Source organism: Neopelma chrysocephalum, unplaced genomic scaffold (assembly GCF_003984885.1).
Source record: "Neopelma chrysocephalum unplaced genomic scaffold, ASM398488v2 Primary Assembly neopelma1_96688, whole genome shotgun sequence".
In the NCBI taxonomy this organism is placed as follows: domain Eukaryota; kingdom Metazoa; phylum Chordata; class Aves; order Passeriformes; family Pipridae; genus Neopelma; species Neopelma chrysocephalum.
In genome coordinates, this window is record NW_020925333.1 from 982,961 (window position 1) to 1,009,808 (window position 26,848).

At 36.5% G+C, this 26,848-nt stretch overlaps 1 protein-coding gene across 2 annotated transcripts in view; it reads right to left on the reverse strand.

Moving 5' to 3' along the window:
* WDR70 (WD repeat domain 70) overlaps positions 1-26,848 on the reverse strand; it is a 131,683-nt gene that overhangs the window by 6,757 nt on the left and 98,078 nt on the right. For both annotated transcript variants that reach the window (XM_027709133.1, XM_027709131.1), the window contains exons 12-17: positions 24,854-24,938; positions 23,613-23,751; positions 7,198-7,298; positions 5,640-5,719; positions 2,840-2,956; positions 2,333-2,495 (exon numbers count right to left, since the gene is read on the reverse strand). In XM_027709133.1, the coding sequence (XP_027564934.1) occupies positions 2,333-2,495; positions 2,840-2,956; positions 5,640-5,719; positions 7,198-7,298; positions 23,613-23,751; positions 24,854-24,938 (685 nt within the window). The remainder of the gene's footprint in view (positions 1-2,332; positions 2,496-2,839; positions 2,957-5,639; positions 5,720-7,197; positions 7,299-23,612; positions 23,752-24,853; positions 24,939-26,848) is intronic.

Genomic DNA, 26,848 nt, shown 5'->3' on the forward strand with positions numbered 1-26,848 from the left:
TTTTAAAAAATGAAACATACTGGATGTATGTTTTTTAGGCCTTAAGACAGTATGTAATTTTAAGTATATATCAGAATTTCACCTTTCTTAACCCTACAGTAAATCTTATGCTATAGCTAAAGCAGCTATCCAGTATACAAACCAGTATTACATGATAATTTATATCAATTATCTGCAATTTGCATATTTTATGAAATATAAATGTGTAAATACAACTGTGAGATGCGTTATATACAGGTTAAACATACATGCTCTATAAAGTCACACACAGGATATAACTACCACAACTTTCTGTGGCTGATAATATAGACCCCCATTTCTGAAAATTAAGAACATAACACAATAATAAAGTTTCTGCATTTCAATGTCTTAGCCAATGATAACAATAATAATAAGAAGAATGACAATTTTTAAAATGCTGTTTGCATAGAGCACACACTAAAGTCAAGCTTTTAAAGCAAGGATAATGGCAGCTTTACTAGCATGAGATTTATCAGCTGACAAAACCATGAAGGCAGCATGCTGCTGGCTGCAGTCCAATTCCCCCACATACATATCACCGTCTGGTGTGTAAGTTAATAGCAGTCTGGACTTGCATCCTGCCCACTTCTCAGCCAGCTCTCTTCTTCCCCTGCAGCCACATCTTTAACAAGGAACTGTAATGAGATCTGGCCACCTGACACAGTAAGCCTCCTGTAACACAGCTTTGTTTTAAAACTTTCATGTCTACTACACTGCAGGTGTCAGGGATGAAACTTAATATGCAATCAACAAAGTTACTAAGATACTGAGGTATCTACCTACCTGATGGAATGTGTGATTTTCTTTTGAGCATGGATGCTTCAAATAAAACCAGACGACTACACATTCCAAGTATATCTCATCTCTAGCAAACATGAACTTTCAAACAATTAAAAATCAATATTTAGCATATTCATTACAAAAATTGCTAGAGAATTAGGCTTTCAAATATCCCTTCTTTGGTACCAAGAGTGCACTGGTTTGATGTACAACATCAATGCCATACTTATCCATTACCAGTATGCCATACTTATTAACTATTCAGCCAAAGTCAGGCTGGCTCACTGACATTCTCAAGCTGCTCTGAAACAGGGATTTAGTTATTTTTGTGAACATGTGGGCCAAGTCAGAAAGCAAGTGTCACCATTAGAAATAAGCTATGATTCTTAATATATTTCAAGTTTCTGGAAAGAGGTGGTGATTGTTTCACTGCAGAGCTAAACATCAATAAAGAAAGTAGTCAGTAAAGTACTAACGCATGTGCAGCCTTGGAGATAGAACACTGGGCTGCAAAAAACAAAAACAATTCATTACTGGCAGACTGTTCTGTGAAGACTATTTCATGTCTTCAAAATGTTTTCCTTATGCATTTTGGAAACACTACTTGACAGATTATTTTGTGTAAAAAACCCATCAATGATAATAAAATGTGACAATGCCAGTAATTTTTAAATTTACTGAACTTTCTGTTCAGTAGTATGAAATGCATTTATTTAGCACTTATTTTAGTATTATTGTGAATGTATTTATTTAATTGTTTGAAATATATTTATTTTTAGGAAAAAACCCCTTTGGCAGAAAGCATTCTAGAAGCATATTGCACAATTTTCATTGTAACACATACATACAAATACCACATTCACACATACCATTTAAATTGAGTAAATCACCATCTGTGGGATTACCAAGGTATTACTATAAAAGTCTTGATGAAGCTCTTTAATTTATGTAACAACTGAAAACTTAGTTCTTTATGCTCAATTTTTGGTAGGAGATTTTATCGGTGCAATTTTTAATATTGCTGTAACCCTTAAAATTTGCTAATTCAAGCAGTTACGCGGGTCCTCATGAAGGAAAATTTCAGATAAAACTTATGACAGCCAAGAAATCATCTAGAATATGATGTCATAACACCAAATACTTATTCTGAAGGTTTAACCTAAGAATAAGTCAGAACTAGAGGCCATATTGGAAAATCATCCCATTATGTCAATGCGACAGTACCCTATTAAAAGATATATTGCAATTTCAGACATCGATTAGAAGATTCTAAACTCTAATAACTTAGAAAGCTTTAAAATAACTTTCTAGCACTGAAAGGTACATTTTAAAAGTGGAAATGTGAAATTTCAACAACTTAACCTCCTGGAAACTCTCATCTTCATAGAAGTGTATGGTATACTCTTGGTTTACGAATTTGTGGCAGCAATCCAAAAAAGGCAAAGTACACCACTAAAAACGTCTCTTCTATTTTTACTGAACTCCCACTGGCCTCCAGAAATATTACTTGTGTTTTAAATTGTTTCCTTACTTAGCATATGCCGGAGCAACCCAGTATGGATTCTCCTCCGCTTCCTTTGCGTGACGTAAAATAGCCTCTCGAGGGTTGCTATCATCTGTCTTATCCAGTGCAATATTCTTGACTATATATGATGACAGGGTGACTCCATGGGTTCCAACACGCCCACCCCGACCTGAAGCAAAAGGAGAAAAATACTTAAGAAATATGCAACATCTGTAACAGCGGTCTGGTGCAAAGAAGTTATTTAGTACTATAGGAGGAGTCAAATTCAGAGCTGCATTCACACAAGTGTTTTACTGATCATATAACTCAGAGTAAGTCATTGTGATTATTAATTTTTTGCAGACTAGCACTCCAATCAAAGACATCAATGTCTTACGGTGCTTGACACTGCCCATACATCTATAGGGTAAAGTCACCACCCAAAAAGGTTTGCACACAAACTTAAAAGGATTGCAGAACCAAGGCATGATGTTCCTTTGGCATATGAGTCTGAAATGATTATGCCTAGATTACCTGCTCCTGCTACTGGAGGTTCAGGTTTGTGAGACTTCAGGGGGTCCAGCCTATCCTTCTCCAGCTGTTTCCTAGTGCTTCGCTGTCGTGGCTCACGGAACATCGGAAGTGCATGGGCTGAAGAGTCACAGTTTGGAGAAAAAAAAAAAGTTAGAAATTCCATTTCCTTTTTAAGGTTTTAAATGCAAAGACTTGGATTCTTTCTTGCAATGGAAAAGGTGGCAGGAGCAACCTCCCAGTTCTACCATATACAAACAGTGGTCTACTGAGGTGTACTTTGGAGGGTTTCTTTCTGCTGAATTTTTCAAAGATGAAAGCAGCCAGATACCAGGGTTCTTTCAGGCAGGAGCCTCTCATCTGAAATACTGTTTGCACAGCTTATGCATATTTAATTCATTCCTCTGTCATTCAGTTCTCAACATTAGCATTGTGACCAACCGGTTGCTTTTTTCTGATCTTTTATGTTTCTACAGCTTTCTCATATTCTAAGAACATGACAAAGCTCTTGATACATTCTTGGATCTGAAACAGCGTGGGGTGGAAACCACTCAATGACTCCAAATGTAATTTTATGCCTATAAAGTCACAATCATGTTCCTTCTTAAATTATAAGATTAATCACCATTGGAAAAATACTCATAACTGAGACAATCCGGCTAAATTGTCAGGACTGAAAACTTACTTTTCCTCATAAACATGTTACAGCACCTTCAATCACAGTAATGGTTTAGGTCCACTCAGACAAGAAACTCATTTGTCAGCAACAAAGAAGTATCACATTGAGGGACATGAATTTCTTGATGTAAGGTTTAGCTCTCATTCAGATGTGCTCACTGCTGCTGTTTCCCAACATGTAGGAAACTGTGTAGCGGTCAAACAATCCAACAAAGGCTAAATATAACCAAAAAATCTTAAATTTAGGAACCTCATCTCTATATTGAATAAAAAAACCAGCAGGCAGCATTCAGGGACCTGAAGCAGTTCGAGTTTTCAGCTTTTTTCTGTAAGCCTGTTTAACTTATTAGACTGAGCAAAGTCACAGCCAGGTGACACAGCAGTAAACTCTTGGAAACAAATGTTTAGGTTTTATTTTTGCAGATTTCATGAAGTATGAAATGCCTGGGACAATTTTCTGGCAAGCACTAAGCTTGATCAGTTTCCATAGAGCATCTCAGGTGACTAATGCACAGATCCAAGCTTTTGGCATTTGTGGAGTCAAGGTTGTCTAAGGGAAACCCAAGCTGTGTATTCCTGTGTGTCAGAAGTGACACTGATCCCTTGAAACAACATTCCTGCATTTTAAGTAGCCATTACAGGTAATTCTGATATTAAAGAGCAACTAAAGTCTAAAGAAAAAAGAGAAAAAAAAAAAGATGAGGAGAAGGGAAAAAGGGATCAGTTCACATTGCAAAAGCACTTCAGAGATCTTTAGTTCTTCCCAGTTCTATTTCTAAACTTAAAAGACAGACATCTAACCTCTTAAAAGCTTCCAAAATATGCAACCAACTTAAAAATTTGCTAAGCAAATCCTTAAAACGTTTTTCTACATTGCTTTATATGAAAGCATCCTTATTTAGTTTCAAAATTACATGGAAAAAACAGTTCAACAGCTAGAACTCAGTGATAAAATCGTGAATCTTTGCATAATTTGGACCTGTATCATTCAGTGACATTTATAAATGCCATTGAACACACAATTTCCATTGGATTTTTAGCAGGAATTTTTTTTAAAAGTCACAGAAGTTCTTTACAGTGTAGACACAGTGCACACAAACTGTTACAGTCAAGGATGTTGTAAGGATGGATTGAGAAGAGCACCCAAAGAAGATAAAAATCCCTGATCTTTGGCAGCTGCTACTTATTCTAGCCCAAAAACTGGAGCTGGACATCTGCAGCAGTGGGGTGGGTTGGTGACAGCTGCAGCTGGAAAGTACCTGAGGTAGGAACCCAGAACCAGAGTGCCTTGATATGGGTCTAGTTACCAAAACCGCTCAAACTTTCTCATTCTAAAGCTTCTTTTTGTTCATTATTGTTTTTGTTTTACAGAAATGGTCTTAGTATTTGTAAAACCAAGACTACTAGAAATTAGAGCTGAATACAAACATCATGGAGCCGGAAGAGGATGAAGAGAAGCAAGACAACACAACTGTGTGACTGTTCTCATTCCACATGAGAAAACACTATGTTGGGTAATGCTAATGGGGAGGGCCAAAATCTCTCAGTCAATCCCCTCATCCCATCGTGAAATTTGTTCTTGGGGCAGATCACTAAACAGTTTACAGTAACAATGACAACTACTCTCTATTCATCAGTGAGCCTTAAGATGAATAAAAGGTCTTAAAAACTCAGAGGCTAGAGGTAGTTAAGCTACTCAAAACCATATACAACTCTGGGTAAGTTATAAATTTTAAAAAATCCTTTGAATTTGTACAAGACCTATCTCTCAAGTCTCTGATTTTGTCACAAAACTCTTCCTAAATCCATCTACACTCCACAATTTAGTCATTCAAAACTGAAGACTTAAGAAAGCTCTGAAATTTTTGAGGCTTTTGGGTGCACCACAATCTAGAAACCAACCATTAACAAAGTTAAGGAGCATACAGAATATACATACCTTTCCGGTTGTGCAAGGCTACAAAAAATTTGCATGAAGCACCAATATCTCATACTGATGATCAATGCTTAATGAAAGACTGCAAGTTTTTAGGGGGAAAAATATGAAGCTTAATAAGCTGCAAACAATTTCAAACCTAAGAAAGAGCTAAGGATGCTGCTATAAAGATATGTTTAAATTCCTTACGTGTTATAATGTAATCCTGTGTAAGAGTCTCTGCTTGTCTCTCTTTTCGTTTTGTTTTGACCACACATAATTTTGCTCCCCTAGGAGGAAACAGAGCAGTTCAGTTGGCCTGTTTACATCAAACAGAAACCAGTTTTTATTCAAGACAGTCTCAACAAAATTATACAGCACTTTAAATATTCATGAATGTGTGTATCTTTGCCTGTTCATGCACATGTGAAGGAGAGCAGAGAGATTACAGTGTTTCTGTTACAGAGCGGTTTATATGACATGCAGAAATAAGGGTGGAAGATTCATTTCACACTTCATTTGTCCATAGTACTTATGGTGTGCACATTGAAAGTGCTCCTCTCCAAACATGGGCATTGATTTGCTCCTAATACTCTTCCTAAGCAGCAGAGGTGGTAGTTATCTAACCAGAAGTGTCTGTAACACTGCAGCAGGAAAGACTGCATAAGCTTGGCTGCAGCAAGATTGATTTAAACTAGTGGTATTTTCCTCCTCATGGTAAATACCAGGAAAAAACTGGACACAAAACTGCAGTGGGGTTCTGTGGTCTGTGCCTAGGAGACTCTAGCTGCTCTCTGGAGAAGGGTCCAAATAATGGTGACCAACTCTCTTGTTCTCTAAACTGACAAAACCACAAAAAATAAAACTTATTTCTGATAATCTTGTAAACCAGAGTTTATCTTCACCTCCAAGTGTCCAGGTCAGAGTAAGTATCCAGAAACCACAAACTGTAACACAGTTTGGTTTTGGATGCCAGCAAAACAAAGATGAGTTCATATAAGGTAAGAACATTGTATTTATACCACTCAGTATCAATGAAGTATACATTTCCTCCCTGCTGACAGGAAGGAAGCATGCCTCAGTTCAGGTAAAAGCAAATTAATCACAAGACAAGTATTTGTAGACTAAGTAGGCCCTTTTCATTCCAGGTTCACAAGTCACCCTCTGATAAATCACTAATAACTAAATCTCTGATAAATCACTAACACTTTTCCCTTTTCCTTTTTACAGGCAAAATCCACATATGATAAGTGAGGATGAGGGAAAAGACCAGCAGAAAGATGGATATGTTCTTCCTTGGTTTGCACCTTCTCAAATTGGGTCTTTCGGTATTACTTCACCAACACTGAAATTTAATGCTTCTAAACAAGATTTTTACATCAGGGAAAAAATATACATTAAAAAGTATGACTAAATACAATAAATATTCATTCAGTAACACTGCCTCAGCAACCTCCAAGAGATAAGATAAAAGGGTGGTTATTCTTACTGCAGATTTCATGCAATCAAAAAATGAAAGTGTCTGTAAACTCAGGTAGAACAGCCAGCATACTGCACCATGAAAAGCCCAGAGGAAAATGCACCACTTCTCAGAAGCAAACATTTTGGGTTATTTTTTCTCTTTCTACTGTTATAGATAAGTAAAACTGCAAGACGAATGTTACTAGACCAGTTTTTCTCACTTCTTAGTATAGTCATTGAATCACAGAATCAGGCTAAATTTGAGAAAAAAAGATAATTTTCTTAATCATAGAAGATACTTACATACCTTTGGCTTTTGACAGGATCATAGTACACTTTGGCTAAACCATTTCCAGTACCAACCATGATCTGGTTCAGCTTGGGATGCCAAAGGCAACGCACAACACTCTGAAACAAAGTGACATATTGATAGTTAGTTGGTCATTCATCTAGATCTTAGAAATAACATTCATATTATCAAAGTGGATCACATTGTATCAGGAACAAGTTTAAGCACATGAATGAATACGTGAATACGTGAATGAACAGAAGCTCCTCTTCAGTGAGTGACAACACATGGATGTAGGCAGAGAAGGAAGTGAAAATTGGTGACAGTGTGATAATTAGTGGTTTCCATAGGCTAACTGCCCCACAGTCTAAATGGGAAAAATGGAAATGCTAAGTTAAAGAGGGATTTGAAGGAGAACAATAAAGTGCTTCAGATTTGATACAGTGATCCAGGCCTCCATGACTTCTGCATTTTTATTTTTAAATCTTAATTCTCCCACTTTGTTCATTGCTTTATCTATTTTTGCCTTTTTCTCATACACTGCTGACCTTTCATTTGCTGACTGCAGAAATGGAAGAGACGCTGATTTTCACTCTTGCTTCTTTCTTCCCCACAACACTAAGAACTTGGTATTTGTAGCCAATGTCTCACAGCACTGTCACTCTTCTGGTCAGCAGCGAAACTCATTTTCAGACATTAAGAGTATTGTTTCTTTATATACACAGCATGGTTCTCCATATGACTTGGAATCCCCATGTGATCACTGTTTTCCATCTGATTCAGCAGGTCAGCACAGAAACTCAAAGACTCAAGCCTCTGACTCAAGAGAGACAAAGTGGGAACAATATGCCAGAAAGGACAACCCATCTCATAACAAACACAAAACCTATATGTACATCTGACTAAATGGGGGGGAAAGTATTTATTTTTGAGAGACAGTAATTCTTTAAAGGGATTTTGTCCACGGCTGAAGTTGGTTTGCACCACTTATGTAATAAACATCAAGTTGCACCATCCTGTTAGAATTCAATGGAAAAATGCTCCTTTTTCTAGCCTTCCACCCCTGCAGCTTACTACTTCTTCCTCAATAGCCAGGAATAGACTCTTCGAGTGAATTAATAATTTAATACTCAACCATTATAATTCATCTGTCATTGAAGTATCTATACAGAATTATTTTGTTTCACACAATACAGCACATGGAATTCACAAAATGGGAACCACGAATGTCTTAATAAGAGAAACATAGGAAAGATAAAATATAGTTAGGGGTGTAATATAGCCCTACAACCTGTGAGACAAGAGCCATCTGACCTGGAAGAGAATGGCTATGTATCAGCTCTAGTGACTCCTGGATCACTTCCCATTTCATGTTCCATACTATTTCTGTTTTCTGAATGCTATGAGGCACATAACATTAAAAAATATTGAAAAAATTCTGAAGCTCATCCAGACATCATGAATCAGAACTTCATTTTACCACAAAATGATGGATGACACTCTTCTGAGCTATTTTTCTAGTTTGTGTTCTTGTTTAAGAATAAAAACCCAGTGAGATAAATTTTCTTACAAAGTTCCTCAGCAAAACAACCTTCTACATAGATACACACACATTATACCCTTCTCATTTACTTACAAGCACAAATATACCTGGCTTGTTAATTAAGAGACAACTAAAGAACAACATTTTTATGAAGCACAAAGTAAATCTCTGACAATGCATTATGTCCAGGATTCCTGCCACAATACAAGGTTGCTAATAAATTGTTTGATTTAAGTAAGAGAGTCTTACATACTGTTATGTAGAGCTCAAAATGCTAAAGTAACTGTAAAACACCAAAGCTAATATCAAGCATTGAAGGTCAAAGGTGGGTGGCCTTTTCTTTTATTAATATTTATTGCATGTGTTTAGCCAGCCTTTTTAAACTCTGTAGTTAATGTGGTTCTCCACTTTCTACTGTCAAGTAAATGTATTTTATAGCATGGTAGTGGATACCAGCCAACAAAAACAAGCTTGAGACAGTGTGGCTCAGCGCTGATGGGGCTTGCTAAGTTTCTAACTTGTCAAACATGCACAGCACACTTAAAACCACCATGGCACGTGCTACAAAGCAGGCAAAAGAAACTGCCATTAAATGTAGCCCTATAAATCTTCTGAAACCGTAAAATGTCCCCAGAATACAATCTGTTAAAGACTAAACAAACACAAGCTCTGAACATGCAAGTAATTTTATTAATCCACTAGCATATAAACCTACTTTATAAGAAATAATAAAAACTACTTATGCAGTTTTCAGATTATTTTAGAAATTGACAATACTTAAAAAATACCTAAATACTGAATCCCTGAACTATACTCTAATAAATTTTCCCAATCATATTATCCTAAAGAAGCAAAAATTCTAATCAACTATACAATAAAGGGATCATTATAGACTAGGTCTTAACATTGGGAGGGAAGGGTAAGGAGAATCTTTATCATATAAAAATAATTAACCCTTATAGAGCATTTATCCTTTGATATATCTAACTTCCCCACTGTTTACACGCAGATTAAGGCAGGTAGACATCTTTATCACTGGAAATGCTAAACACCAAATTCCGACTCAAAGCAGGTCCTACCTCGCAGCTCTCCAGGCAAATAAGTGTGTTAACTGCTGAAAAAGAAACGTTTTCCTCTCTTGGCCTACCTGTGCATGCAGGCAGATACCCAACTACTGACATTGAATTTTATACAACCACAGAATGGTTGCAGTTGGAAAGGAGCTCTGGAGATGACTAATTCAACCATCCTGCTCCAAGATGGTCAATTACTACATACACCTCAGGATATCATCCAGTTTGTTTTTTAATATTTCTAAGGATGGAAGCTCTACAGCCTTTCTGGGCAACCTGTTTCAATCTACAACCAGTTCCACACCAAAAAAAAACAACCACAAACCCCCAAGCCATTTTCTTATGTTAAATGTCCCGTGATTAGTTTTGTGCCCATTACCTCTTGTCCTGTCACTGGGCAGCACTGAGCTTTGCTTTACTTGCTTCACCTTCCTGTCCCCCTTCAAGTATTTATACATAAAATCCCACACGAGCATCCTCTTCTACAACCTAAGCAATCCTAATTCTCTCAGCCTTTCCTTCTGTGCCAGATATGCCAAGCCTTTAATCATCCTTGCAGTACTCTATTCTGTTAATCTGTCTCACACTCGGAGATCAGAACTGGACCCAGCACTACAGATGTGTCTCACCAGGGCTGTGTAGAGGTACTTAAAGGTCATGGGCTTCTTGCTGCCACTTTCTATTTCTCTGAGGTGGAGAAAGTATTTGCCATTCTACAATTGCCTATTAAAAATTGCTTGTTTCAGTTTAAGGTTGTGCCTTGCAATGGAACCCAACATAAACAAGGTGGTACTACAGTTTTCCTTGTCCCTGAGACAGTGGTTCAGGCTGGAAGCAATAGCCTCAGCAGTTAAGAGCAAACTGAGAGCTCTCACTCCACTTACCGAGATGGTTTCATGCTTGGTAAGAGAAGTAAAAGAGCAGGGAATTAAATTGCCTATCATTGCTTTACGGAAACCTAGCAGAAAAGACTTGACTAACAGTAGTAGTGGTTGTCAGGAAACCCCGTGGTTACAGCATCAAGACTCAGAAAATACAAACACTGGAACAACCAAAACCCCCTTCAGTTAACAAATTTTAGATAGCTTTGTTTTGCAAGTGGAAAATAACAAATAAGAATGACAAAATGCAGAACGTATCATTCCATAAACATCTTCAACATTTGGCAAAAAGATATCTGCAATGGCTGGATGTTTCCAACGCCGTACTTTTGGAGTATGAAGCCCTGGAAGCCTGACATAAAAATTCTGAAAATAATTTTTCCATGGAACTGATGTGGCCAGTAAGACAATTACAAAAGATAATTACTAGTAATGATTTAAAAGCTGTTTGGTACTTCTGCTGTGGCAAAAGCACTAAGTTCTTCAAAGGAAATCAATCTGAAAAGTCTTTGGCAATATCTATTGCATATACACAATAGCTTGGGAAATACTGGGAAAGATTGTGAAAATAGTTATGTGAAGTCAGGCAAGTAAAACATCAAAAATGTTAACAGAAAGAGAAGTACTCCAAATTTGCATTCTTCATTGTCACTGTGAAAGAGGTTAGAACAGATTCAGTGGCTGTTATTGATAGTAGGCCTTTGTAATTATGTTCAGGTGACTTGACTGTCTTGTAATACTGACTTAAACTGAAAGCCAATTAAAAAATTATCTATAAAATTTTAAAGACATGGGTTTTTGCCATTAGGATGAAAATGTTCATATTCTTCAACAAATGTCTAATAATATAAGAACATAGTACTGATTATTCTTGAAACTAGTCTCACCTTTTCTCTGAAGTTGCTATACTACTGATTTAAATTAAAAAACATTACTTGAATATACATAATTTTTACTATAATTTTAAACTAAGTGCTATACTCACTTCAGACTCACAGTTCTTTTAAAATAAACTCCAGTTTTAGAAAATTTTACTTATAATATGTTAAAAGCTTAATAACATGTGGTAAAACTCAGATACATAGAAGGGTGGCAGCCAAAGGGATGATAATAGAACTTCCCTGTGTACTATTCCACCTGCATTCCTTCTGAGATGGGCAGTCCCAGCTCATGCACAGCTCTGGGGTGGTTCCTAAACAGCGTCACCCCTAAGAGTATGTTCTCACTTGTGTTTCCCTTTGTATCCTATAAGCAGAGCTGTTGCTAGGGGTAAACAGTAAACTACACCAAATAATTTTCCTGTTAGGCTATTCTCCATCTGGGTTAGCCCACTAGGCAACTACACACATGGGTTTGTTGGTACTATGAACATAACACAGTGCTCTGACGTGAGTTAACAGCAGCGTCTCTAAATGAGAAACTGAAGCCTGAAACATAATTTTCTACAACTGAACAAGACACTTATTCTGGCCTAGAAATGTACCCCTGTGTTTAACAGGCAAAGTGAATAATAACCAAAGCAGATTTCCCAGCAAGCAAAAGCTAATTACCTCAACTGAAACTGTCCAGAGCACTTGGGCAACACCCCGACAGGAGTAAACAATGCAGAGAGGGCATTTTACAAGGTCAGCAAGAAAAGATTAAAATGATTTGTGGCATAGGAATGGAAAATTTACCCCCTAAGATGAAATCACAAAGCTGGTAAGGTCATAAAACTACAGACTGATGTCAAGAACTAAAAGATTTCACCTGGACCTTCACTTATAACGATGGTTCAAGGCTGCAGCACTGAAGGCAAAATTTCAGTTCCCTGGCCCACACTTCAGGTAAAAACATTCAGTTTTAGAGTGTGGACAGAGCTGACCCAGGATGGGAAGAGGAGTCTCAGAGGGGTCAGTACACATTGGAGGCAGGAAAGAAAGGAAAGGTTAATAATTTCTAGTGAAAGGGATTGTGGTTAGAGATGTTTCACACTGGCAGTGATTATGTGGACTGTGAGAAGCTTTGAGGGGATGCACTGTGGAAAACATAGATAAAGCATATAAAGAAAAAAACCTGAGTCAATGCAGCAAGCATTCATAGTTCTAACATATTATAGAGTATGTATAGCCTTCACATAAATGTTACTTCTTAGGGCTAAAATATTTTCCTGCAAAATTCTAGAATCTGAGCAGTCACTTAATCTCACTATTATCTTTTGAATCTACCACATTGCGAGGTTGGCCATTATGTAACAAAATAATGAGAACATATATAAAGAATGTGTCTTGAAAGTATTATTCTCCTCTATCGTCTTTCACTCTGCTGCAAGAGAGTTAAGGAACATTCAGATTTCTCTCCATCACTGCCTTCTTATTCCAGTACTAACATTTTATATGCCTGTGAGCTCATGCTGTGCAAAAGCTTTGTTTTCTTATTTTGTGCATTTCAGTTGAAACTTTGGCTAATATCCTACAAACCATAACTACCTTTATATATATACAAACCTCAAGATATCCTTTTGTTATTAGCAAATTTTAATAAAGAGATATGCATGGAGGTCATAATTGGCTGCAAGATTGGAATGCTATCAAGTTTCACCATTTTCAAAAAAATTCCAAGAACGTTCATATTTCTGACATAAATAGGAACCACCATACACTTCTAGAGCGCTTAGGTCAATGGCACTATATTCTCTCCTTGCTAATGCAAAATGAAGAGTAAATTAGAGGGGCCATATTTTAAAGGTATTTTAATTTCTTTTCCCTCCTTCAGGAGGTCTTACTGCTTCTCAATCAGACATTGTTTCCTTTGAAAACAACCTCTTCTCCCTAAAAACAATTCAGTTTTAAGGCTAAGTACCATGCAGCTGTCTTTGAAAATGTAAAGTGTATTTTCAGATAACATATGACAATGTATCAGCTTTTTCAAGTTCATTGGTAAAGCCCCTCCTGCCATGCAGAAAAGAGGAAAGAAGAACGTGCTTCCAAACCAGTTATGCACTGTTGGAATAAACATTTTCCATTTTTCTTTCTTTTCACTTCATGTACAGATATTCACTCTTCTCTGATTGTTCTTGACTCTCAACGTGCTTATACATTTGCTCCAAAATGTCAGAAATGACTATGCAGTTAACTGCAGCTATCAGACTTTTAGGCTAAGTTCACTAAATTTATGTCTACTCCCACGGCTATTAGTGCATGTTATTTAAATGAAAACCTTGACAAACAAATCTGCTTTGAAGATTGTATCTATCTACTTCCATTCCTACATAAAACTACCCTGAGAGGGTGGAAATCTCTACTGAATAATGCTAATATTCCTACTATCCCTCTGGTGAGTGTGCAGGGAACATCCCACCTGTAAACTGGAAAAATCAAAAGTGATCTGGCAAATAACCACTAGAAAAAAATCCTGTTGATTCCAGGTAAGTACTGAAAACAGAAAGGAAACATGCTAATCCCTAGGCTTTCACGCAACTCTAACCGCTGAAGCAAGAATTCACGGGCATTTGACGTTTCCTTCACATGATGTTTCCTTTAAAGAGTTTGTTACAATTAAGATGAAGTTCTCCAATTCCAAGGTGAAGTTGCTGATGTTTTGACAATTGTCTGGAAATCGGGTGCAAGTAAGAGAGTGTAGGCTTCACTCTCGGCTATCCTTTTGTAGAATGGTAGGCTTTCCTCCTGTAAACTGCCTACAGTCAAAAACCCTTAAATCAATAGAAATGAGTGCAAAAGTAACCCATTATCTCCTACCTTGCTATTGGCAAGGTCAGGAAACGAGATGAAATGCCCCAGCGCTTTAGCAGAAGACAACAAACAGCAATAGAGGGAAGCGAAGTGCTTAGGTGGGACTTGCCTCACCAAACTTAACATGTCTACACCTTTAATCTTTAGAGGTCTGTTCTTCAAATGTCTACAAACTTTCAACTCCCTTTACAGCTAATGGAAAGAAATAAGCATTTTACAGTGGCCTTCAACTAACCTATTTTAGAGGTCTATTTTGGGATGAGATAAAATCACAGTCTGAATGTGTTTATTTTTCTCTGTGGATTAGAAAACGAGCCTAGGGTGACTGGATCAGCTGTAGACATCTATATTTGGTCAGGTGAATCCCTACAGCATCCAGTGGCCAAAATAACTATACAAAACCCCCAGAAAACTAATGAGGATCTATATTGTGGCATGTTGTGCTCCTTACATAAAACTCTCCAGGTCAAGGATAAAGGATCCTGGGAGCCATATTGAATACTCTTTGTGAAGAAAAAATAAAGCCGATACAAACTTGTCTGTCTAATAAATCTTTAAAATCTTAGCTTCAAAGATCAGGTCTAGCTCTGGAGATACTTAGAAACTGAGTAGGGATAAACCAGAAACAAGCTATGTTTACTCTTGTTACTTACCCTTTTCCTAACCTACAATCTAATAAATAATTCCTCAGAATCTGTTCTGAAGCTATACAATAAAAAAGTGAAAGCAAGAGCTGCTGCTCTAACAAAATATTTTTGGTTAGGGAAGGAAAAACTTAAATAAGCCTTCTCTCTCTCCTATGTGCAAGCTTTGCTTCAATGGCCGTGACGGTATGTGATGGGCTGTGTTTGAACAGCAGTGCTTGGGTTTGCTGCACTGGGCTGTCCAGACAGTCAGATAAGTGGCATGTCAGCGGGGAAGACAGCAAATATGTAAAGTGACATTCTGACTGTGGTCCTGACTCTGTAAGGACTGGTCACCCCAGCAGTGGTTAAATGGGGCTTTTCTGAGTGAAGTGAGTATTTATCTTAACTGTAATCTTTATAAATTCCAGTATTTCTTAAAAAAAACAAACCAACAGTCTGTCAAAATCAGTGCAAGGATGCGTGCAATAGTTTATTTAGCACGTCTATTCTGTCTTTTCTCCTGTAAAACTCCTACATGTTCATGGTAAAGAACTGCTTGTGCAACGCAGTATCTTTTAAACACATAGGAGCTTAAAACATAACTAAGCAATACTACTTAGGAAACCTGTATGAAAGAGCAATTACCTTCCAAATTAACACTATCTGTTACCTAACCCTATAGTTCTACACCATTTATATTTGAGAGTAGTTTCTAACTTGTGCTGATTGAGGGATCAAATCTCAGTGTGCCTTTCAGCTTAATCTTTTGTCCTTCTGGAACTTGCACAACATCAAGTCCTTCTGACTCTAGCGATATGTCTTCCCAGAATAGAAGGGGAATGTACAAAGTTACTTCAAAAAAACCACATTTATTGCATAGAATGTCTATGTCTTTGAATAAAACATGCAAATGTTCAGATGCTAACAGCTGGAGACAGCTTCCTACTGCCACAAGATCTTTCAGCGATTGTTTCCCATCCCTCTTTGGTTACCTCCACTTTCAAACAATTTCTGTTATTAGGAAAGATATTAAAGCAGTAGCTTTTCCATTTTATAATAAAGGTGTGGAACCATTTAGAAACTTCAGGTATTTAGACTGCTATGCAGTAGATACAAATCGAGTCTTTTTACAAATTTTCATGGACATATTTTACATGGCTTACAGTGTTCACGGACCAAAAACTTCTCTGTCACCTTTTGTGAAATACATCCCAGCAAGAATAAATACACTACTTGTGAAAAGAGAGGAAAATGTCTCAGAATACACTAAAAAAACTCATGCTGAGCTGCAGAAAAGATCCACATGCGTTCCAACCTATAGCCAGCAGAGTGACTCCTGCCTGTCTTCAAGTTCTCAAAGCTTTAAAAGAAAACACTTCCTCCCTCTCATGCCCTCATACTCTCTGAAGTTCAGAAACAGGCCTAAAAGGGTTTTAAGCAAGTATTTCAACATGTTGTTCCCCAAATGTACAGATACTTTCTCTCCAATTCTATGCAACTGGAATTTATTCTAATCTGAAGCTAAGGGCAGTGTTACCTGCAGAAATACTACACTACCATTTCTACACAATAATCAAAGATCATTGAAAAGGATGGTTGAAATGCAGAATGGACAGTAAAATCCACCAATAAAGTTAGGATAGTAAGGAAATGATTCTATATAGATAGTTCTTTCCTCCTCCTGCAGTTACCTTGATTCCTCTGCAGATGATCTTCATGAAACATCCCATTAACTGTTTGCTACCCTCCAAGAGCTACAGAAGTTCTGCCTTAAGGATCACAGAAAGACAATGCTGCTTAGAGACAAGATTAATTCCCACTGCACACTCTGTAATCTCTTTTCAATAGTGTCTTAGAGCACAGCAGAGATACAAAAGCCATCAACTTGGCTTGCCATGCTGCTCTCTCTGGAAGAGGTTGGTCCGCCTCCTGGAAGCACCAGAAGAGGGGGAGAATAAAACTGTGTAACTCTTACAAAACTGCTGTATTTTTAATTAAAAAACAAAGAAAAAAAACCCCAAACAAACCCCAAAACCAACAAAAAACCACCCCCAATCCATATCTAGAAGTATGCCTTTTCCAAATGTCTGCCTCTCTGAATAACAAATGTGACCAGTTTGCTTCCATCCTATTTCTTCTTTCAGGTAGATGGTTAACACTTATACACTTATATTTTGATACTATGCATGGTCTGATTTAGAAAAAGGTTGCTTACAATGAAAATATACTAATATTATATTTAAAATGTGCTGTAAACCCCAATTGCAAAAATCTTCAGGTTTGAGATTCCCCTGGAGCTCTTCCAAGGAAAAGAGCCAACTACAATAAATAAGGTGGGAGGTTAGGGACTATCTATAATGCAGTGACTTGCTATCATTAGATTTAAAATACTCATGAGAATACAGTAGTGGAGGAAAGAACACTAATGTTTTTCCCTTGTGAAATATGACTTAGAAAATGTGTGGAAATATTCAATAGAAAAGGGACCAGAAATGGATAAAATTTACAATTTTCTATGTAGAAACCAAAAAAGCCTAAAATCATTTTCAGACGCCAATAATTTAAAGCAGGATCTCAATATAGAAAATATAGATAATAATGCTGTATCACGTACCTTTCAAGGTACAGTTATAAAATATATTCTTAGAAGTGCACTGAGCCACCCAAGAATACTTTCCTCTTTTGATGAACTAAAAAGTAACTTAATCAAGGTGGAAATCTATTTTCCTTGAAAGTGAAATGCAGGACATTTTCAAGCACCTGGTCTGTTAAAATTACAGCCACACTTTCATCACCATATATCACAAAACTAAGGCAGACAACCTTCACACACACACCCACTCCCTGTTACAGGGACAAAACACTCACGGTTTATTACTTTTGCATACCTCAAACCTCTAGTGACAGCTCCCCTAAAACAAAGTACATGCTGCTCCAGGATACATGAAGGGAAGGACCACATTGTCATCACATATATGAAGCAGAGAATAAAAATTGACAAGTTACCTCAAAAACACATTCCTGTGATTCACCTCTTATACTAGATTTATTTTTTTCTTACTTTAATAAACACAAAAATTTACTGGACCTTAAATATCGTATTTAATTCCTTATTGTGGAAAATACAGATTTTCCTTTTATATAAAACAAATGGCTCTAAAAAAACCCCCCAGAAATAGCAGAATGATCTCTTCCAGAAGTTAAAAGAATTTATTTTTCTTAAATTCAAAAGCTTTAAATCTTAGTGAAATGGGCCACAGTGGAAAAGCCCTTTACAATATTACTGCACCTTATAAATAGTAAATGAAATTGTTTGAGGTCAAGGAAAGAAATACTGCAATCTTATATCAACTGTGCATAAAGGATGCTGGAAGGTTCATATTCCTTATTCTTTCTTTCCTTTTTACTCTTTCATCTAAAATGAAGCTTTATTTATAGCTTCTTCTCAGAAGACCTTCCTGAAATATCCCTTAGAGGTATTTTCAGAAGTATTTGATAATTTAATTTTTGCTTATATTTGAGAAACTAAGAAAATATTGAAGAATCCTCCAAACAGAAATAGAATTCCCAAAACAACCATAGATCCATGTTTCTGTATTCTTGCTTATCTACAAAAGTCTGTGGGATATTTTAAAAACTTGCACATCTCATTTTATAATGTACACAGACTCATCATCCTGGCTCACTTTTAAATTAAATCATCACTTAAATTTTCATTAAAAATCAGCAATTCCTGTAACCATACAAGTTTTTGGTTTGGGTTTTTTTTTTCTTTTTCAGTGCCCACTCTTGCTTGGCAGTAATGGGGTGTAATACTTCTCCTTTCCATATGGGGAAAATGACTGCTCTACTGCTGCCAAGATCAATCTTGTCTGTAATAAGGATAACTACTGGGTGATCTTTTGGAACTAGCCAAATGAATGACAGACATGTAAGAGTGATTCAAGTGCCTATCCACAGCTATTTTAAATTAAACTGACATTGGGGGAAATGTTGTGTACCCAATTCTTTTTCCCATACACTAGGTATTTTTAACTGGTTCCCATGAAGATCTCATACTTGCATAACCAAACCAAGAATTAGGAATAAAGCCTCTCTGACTTTCATCTGATAATGAAACCTCTCTTCCTTTCCAGAGTGCAGTTACAGATATCCCAAAGACGAGATCTCATTCCGAAGTAGCTACAGCTCTTCTTACCTCTCATACTACCTGAGGAAAAGGAAGGGAAATGGCCTCTGAGTTTCTGGACATAAACTTTGTACCCCTATGTTCTGGCAGTATTATTTCCTTACATCTATTTAAATCTCCCCATCCATGTAAATGGAGTAAAGAAACATTCTGCATGCAATTATAAATATATCAGACGAAATAAGCCTCTAATACTCAAACTGAGAAAGTTTAATATAAGTATTTCACTGTGAACATTTGAGGTGAGAGTAGAAGAACCATTCACAGAGAATACTGTCAAGACAGAAGGAAAAGAGACAGAAAAACTATGAAAAAGCTGCATATGCATAACAGGATATTTTAAGTTCAGTTACAAAGAGAGGAATTCTGTACTCTGTAGTATATATAACCACTGTCACAGTACAAAGCCCTCATAATTTTCCAGTGCACCTGAACACAATGAGCCAGAGTAAGGCTGAGCTACTGCATGCAGACCATCAGGTTCTTTATGAGAGTGGGAGAGGCAGGAGCTCCCACCTCTGATCTAATTTTGATCTAATCTGCAGTCAGTAAATGACCTTGCCAGTAACCTGCACCACGGGTGATTTCTCTCCTTGATAAACTCATGGAAGATAAATCCATTGAGTGCTATGAACAATAAAATTCTCACATCTGCTTTAAGGTATCTCTAAGACAATCACGGGAGGCAGAAAAGATGGTCAGAGAAGCACCATTCTGTGTTTGGCCTATTCACACCTCCTCCTTCTACTGGCCAGTGACAGAGCCCATGATCTGCATCTCTTCTGACGTTTCTTCAGTTTTGCTTCAAGAAGTATTGCTATTTATCTAAGAAGCTTGAATTCTACAGAAGTCCCAATGCCTATGAGGTGGGATGGCATTTAGTAGCTGACACGACAACACAGTTGTTTAGTCACAGATTGTGGCTAAGAAAAAAAAAAACTAATACGAGAGAAGAAAATCAATATAATATTCTGTACTCAGGCACATCAGTAGAGGCTAATCAGACTCTTAGTCCATTAGTAAAACCACAAGGTTTCACTCCAGCAGCTCTGAAACAGTAATGGATTTTCCCATGAAAACTTGAAAGAAAAGGTGAAAAAAGGTTTGTGTGGTATGATGGAAAGGAATGCCAGACACGGCTTTGGTCAAACATTCCCATTAAATATTTTCTCATTACCCACTAGGTTCACTCACAGGCCAATTTCACTGGCTATTTACCAAGGAGGTTTAAGATAATGTTTACTGCTCTACACTGTTTTTCAATTTTCTAAGCTTACTGGTATTTCCTTTTAAAAAAATCCTTGTGAAATTAAAAAAGTAACACATAAATGTTTTCTCTTCAGAGTAGATTTTCTGTTACTCTGATTATACACATTCTATACATTATATACATTACCTTATATACATTCTACCGCTAAACTGGTATATAAATGCCCTCAAAAAGTATTACTATTTTTATTTTATACTTGAAATAAATTACTAAATATGCCTTTTTTCTTCAACAATTTGGACTAAATCCAACTGAAATCATTGAAATTATTTTCATGAGGAACGAGAGCAGACCGAGCTCTTTGGAGAGAGAGATTCTAATGTATTTGTGCTTTTTACTACATGTATCAGCATAGCATAACTTCATTTCTTCAACGCCTAAAAAAGCCCAAAATAGAAAGATTAAAACTATACATTTCAGCACTAGATAACCTGTAAAATGTAAAGAAGCATGATACTTAGTTGCAGAAAACAAACTGAAGTCTGAGATAACATTGTCCGTTTATCTTTAATTACACTAATGCTAAATGCTACCTGCATTTTTGAAAGTATAAAGAAAAAATGGAAAGTAGGCAAGTAGTCCATAGAAAACAAGTAATTACTGCACTGTTGAAAAAATCCTTTGATAAACTACACAAAAGATATTAATGTACCAATTTACAGTCCAATGATCTTTCCAACAAACAGCATTTACTGCTTACAAAACATAAAAGTCGGCTTCTTGAAAATTCATTTGCTTTTAGCATGCCTTTATGCATTTATATTTCATCAAATACAGCAATTTGAGAAGAACAAGAAATGAACACTAATGAAAAAGCCAAAAGATACAGACAGTAGAAAGATCTTGAAAAAATATACTGCTTCTATTTTGTAACACCACTTATACTAATTTTTCTTCTTTTAGATTCAGGTTGACATTCTTAATTGTGTTTTTCTTAGATGTGTACTGTTTAATCTGTAAGATAGACAGACTGATTGTACAGATATTATTAGTGCTGACTCACTGAAAATTATGTGATAAGAGCAGTATTTATAAGCCTCAATTCTTCACCATTATTTTTACTATTTTCATTTCCATTATATGCAAAGCAGAAGAATGACAGTCTTAAATTTTATAACCACAAATGAAGAAAACCAGCAGCACTAAAACTCCGTAGACTAAAGTAATTTACTACAGTCTTAAAAAGTACCATATATATATCAGCACCCATATAAATTTATAGCATAAAATTATGAACCTGCTGAGATTTGTAAACATACTTAACATTTTACTATGTGAGTGGTCCCAGTGAAGTTGTTTATTGACAGTTTCCTACTGTTGGGTCTCAATTCCATGTCTCTCCTGCATTTTGAAGCAAAGAATAAAAATTTATGCCTCAATTCTGAGAAAAACTGATAGCAAAAGAATCTTTACTTGACTCTCCTGTAGCACTACGTATCTCAGCAGGTAAACAGACCCTCTAATTTTGAGAATTAGAAGAAAAAGTTACCAAATTAAAACATGCAGGTTGGTGACCAGTATTTCTCACTATTCTCACTAAGTTCTTTTGGAGATACAGGATCTATCATTGAAAAGTTCCTCATTCTTGCAGTCTTAATGCTCAAGCGAAGTTTCCATACACTGTTACTGACTTGACCATCACTAAAAGGAGATGCCATCACGAACACCTCCAGACACTCAGCTCTAAGGAGTTCAAATTCATTGTGAATGGAATTATTAAATTATTTTGTTGCCTATGCCCAAGGACAGAAGAGCTCCTACAAAAGCCAACTTCTTGCACTTCATCCTTTTCTCAGTCATGAGGTTTCAGAGGAGATACTGTGGCACTCATTTTCTCTCAGAAAAAGGTTACAAACACTTGCTTATAAAACTTCTATCAGAAAATAAAAATCCCCTAGAAAGTCTCATGTGTTAAACTGAGGTTTAGTATGTTCCATAGGAGAAAAGTTTAAAACCCAATTTATGCTACTTTTGGAGAAATTCTTTAGTACTAAATAATACTTCCAATGGCACATAAAACACCCTGTATTTAGATTAGATGTTTAAAATAAAAACAGAGATTTTTTTTTCCCTCTCCACAAAAAAACCCATGTTTTCTGTTTTGATAAGAAATTTAGCATCTTTAATTTGCAAGACTACTGCCATGGAAATGATAGGTATAACAAATCCATCCGTAACCAGATTTTGCTTTAAGATGAACTAAAGGAGAAAATGGGATTTGAAAAGAAAGGAAATACAGTGTAGATTCTATATAAATGATCCCCACCACAAGGAGGTTCGGTTTGCTGTGCTAGGAAAGACTACTGTGCTGGGTTAAAAAAAGTGCAGGAGAAAACAATATCTTGAGACAAAGTGACAAAGTTGCTAATCTGACAGACTGCAACAACTAACGGGATGCAAGCATATGTTGCCATACTTATCAGTGGCAATTCTGTTTTAATTTCTGCCACTCCTGTTCCTTATAATCCATAAGCTTTCTTGCGTACATCATACGAGTGAAAGGACCTCTTCTCAACTATGGTATTAAGCTTTTCCCTTCTGTACAAGGGAATAGTTCAAGCCATACACAGACCCCTCTGTATTACAGATCACAACTTTAGGGTTTTATATTACTGGTGAGAATGGTATTTTTTATGGAGAGATTCCCACTGATACCTTCCTTTCATCATTAAATTGTTGCATTTACACAAGCTAGAGTTCATTGAAATACATTCTATAGTAACCACAAATCTAGTTTCAGGGACAAGTAGGAGTTTTGTCACATTAAGGCATTTCATCATGATAACTGCTGGAGTAAACAACAAAAACATCTAAGTATTTTAGGATTCGTGCCTCATTTTACAGATCTAGAAGGGTTCACAGAAATCCTTGAGAAACATAATGGTAATACCAAAGCAGGGAAGTCCTATTGCTAAAACATCTTGTCCTAGGATTTCTATTTTTTAAATTGAAACAAGAATAGCATCTATTTAGTTTAGTCTAGCCCTATTTCTTACTCATTGAATAGGAAAATGACAAGAGTGTTAGGAGATAATTACCTGTATGAGAGGAAAAAAAGCATATGAATATGATTTCACTTCATATTTTGAATGCATGACAAAAGAAAACTAAAATACATACTGCATCTGTAACTTCTATCTCATACAACTTCTGGAATGTCTCACGAGAAAAGAAAAAGAGCTTCCCACTGCCACCACCTTTCTTAACAGAGGTGCCTGTGACAAGTATTTTATCATCTGGGCTGAAACAACAATCTGTCCTGTTGAAGAAAACATCACAAACATATAATTAACATATAGAGAACTTATATATAAATTGCATTCCTTAAGAGCAATCCTTTCTATTTGTTAATCCTTTCAAGACAAGACTTTAAAGTAATCTTTTGTCAGCTGTCATCTATTACTATAGTTATCAGATATCTATTGCTATACTTATCAGTTATAGTTATCTATTACAGTTGCTATTACAGCTGTGCACAGGATGTGCAAAACTGGCAGATTCAATAAAAATCGTCCTCCCAACAAAATTCTCCTCCACTCAAAAGTCTTGTAAGCTTTTCAATATGAGAATAAACAACAAAAAAAAAAGTACTTTCAAATCTGGTTATCATCATTAAGTAAAAAAACATATCGGTCATAAAATCTGTTTTTGCTGATGAAACATTCTTCGGTGATGCAAGGTGGTATGTTTATACATCGGCCAAAAATGTTTGTCATTTACTTTTCCACTCTGTTACAAATTGCAGTCAAGACTGAGCTGCCCATGCTTGCCTTTTTAAGATCTTATTTTAAAATTATAAACTGTCCTGAGGGTTGGATTTGGCTGTGTTACAGCTATAGAAATGTAAGTCACACCAATGAAAATATTAAAAGCAATACTTAGCACTATCCAGTTAAATAAAGTATTTTAGTACCAAAGAATACAGCCATCAGCACTTCTGACACCATAACCTGAATTCATACCAAGTACCTTCATGTTATGTCTACTTTTTCATCCAGCTCTTTTTTATTAATCATAGACTAAATAAGAATGAGATGTACATCTATATCTCATTACACAAACATAAGGCAACGAATGGGCCTCCTCCTAAAAAGTTGCTAATCCAATTAGACATAAGACATATTAGACTGAAAAATGGTATAAAACAAGCAAAGTTAGCTATGCAATACCACAAAAATGGTGAGATCTTTTAAAGCAATGCGAATCTCTAAAATAGCCAAGAACTGACACTGCACAGTCCTCCCTGTGCAGTCCTTTCTGCACAGTTCTGCACCTAGTGGCAGCTGAGGAGAACTCCAGTAGAACCCCATTCAGCTAAAATACTGCTATTTCTACTAGTTGGAATAAATTAGAGCACTTACATTGGAAAGAAGCTGGGCAGTCCATCCGCTGAATTAAGAGGTTTTTTAAATTGTCTAATATCCCATATCTTCAAGGTATCATCTCCTATGAAACAAAAGAGACAAAGGTTAGCAATAAAGAATTAAAGTCAAGAATTAGGCATGTCAGAAAATTTCATCCTCCAATTCAGATACAAAGAGAACAGAATGATAGAATAGAAGCATTCTAAATGGGAATGGTTTGGAAGATTTTTGTCCCTAAATGACTATTACAGTACAAGGAAAAGAAGTTCAAAGTGCTACACTCTAGTATATCAGAAACTTCTCACAGGCTTTACTCCATCATGGTAATCCCTCCTACTAAGAACCACTATCCACAGTGGAATCAAGTTCCCCAATCACTAGTTTATCTTGTGTTTGTGAGCATTGGTGCTTTGCTACTAGGAACAAATTTAACTTTCAATATAGCAAAAGAAATCAAAATGTTGGCATGAATGGCAGATCAAAAACTAAACAAGTTTTATGTGTTTGGCTTCTACCTGTCCCGAAAAAGTGATCAGGAACGATGGAGAGCTCATGAAGTCTTTCTCCTTCTTTAGCAGGCTAACAGCAACAAACTGCTATCTCAGGATGGTAAAGAGGCCCTGGCATCAGTCAGAAATCCTGGGGGTGAAGGGAAGCAAGTGAAACTACACTTGCTTTAATGAAACCTTTTCACCACATGACCTTTAGCCATAAAAGCTAAGATGGAGGTTACAGCAAGACATTTATAGCAATTCTCATCTGTGTTTGATAAACATGGTGTGCTTGTAGGCCAGTAAAAGTTAGGCTGTTTATCCCTTTTCGAAAAGTTATGACATGTTAACAAAGTGAGAACAGGGAGAAGAAAAGAGACTACTTAGTTATTCTCAGAGAGATCTACATCTCTGCTGATTATTCTTCTCAGATACATCTTTCCAGCGTGAGACAAGCTACAGACTTTGAGCTTTGAAGCACCTAGACATCTCCCGGCATTTGACATTAGTGCCTCAGCACTTTCAAGGGTGAAAAGAAGGACATTAAAACAACAATTCTCTTTAAAAATACCCAGATATTGATTCTAGACTAAAAGTTACAAAATCTTTCTAACCTAGGAGGAAAAGGAGGCAAGACCTGCTTCCTTCCAAAGCACAGATCTCGCAGGGAAGTAATTTGGTTATCTACAAGTATTTTATGGATTCATAGACTTTGAGTTCAAGAGCTCAAAGGAGGCCTTGGAAATAAAATGTTTTTTAAAAAAGTAACATGCTGTAACAAAAGAAATCAAGGCCAGCAGCGCCCTTTACAGGGAAAGCAGTAATGTGTGGCCTCATACATCATGTATGTTTATATTAAAGACTAGGATAACTCCTTACTACAAAATATTTTTAAGAAGTGGACAACTTAAACAAATTATGTCTAGAGTAGAGTAGAAGCTAAAAAATGACAACAGAGAAAAATGTTGAGTCCCTATTTTGGGAATATCTGTTTTCTTATTGTTTCTCAGTAGACTCCATCCCAAGCATTTCAAAGCATTTGGTCTTGTAAAATAAGCCCTCCCTTCTCCCTCCCACCCCCACCAAAAAACCACTTATTATTGAGATGTTACATCTAAAGCACCAGCACTTTATAAATATATGCAAAGGACACCATTTGGCCATTTTGCAAATATCCTGGACAGGGACAGATCTACGGCTAGCAGCCAAGGCTGTTCTGTTTCCAATGGAATGAGCCTTGACATCGTCTTCAAACTGTAGTCCTCCCAGGCTGTAGCAGGAGAAATGCAGTCAGACACGTAGTAGCTATAGCTCTTCTGCTAACTAGAAAATGTAATGGGCTGGTTAAAAACATTAGAAGACTCTAGTAGGACTCAAAGTTGTGGTTGTTTTCGAGTCAACACTGTCTTTAACTGTGCAGAAATAGACAATTAAGTATTTGGAAAGGGAGAAATGCTAGTAGAAATACTTGGCTAATGCTGTGAAACTCTTATCATCATTT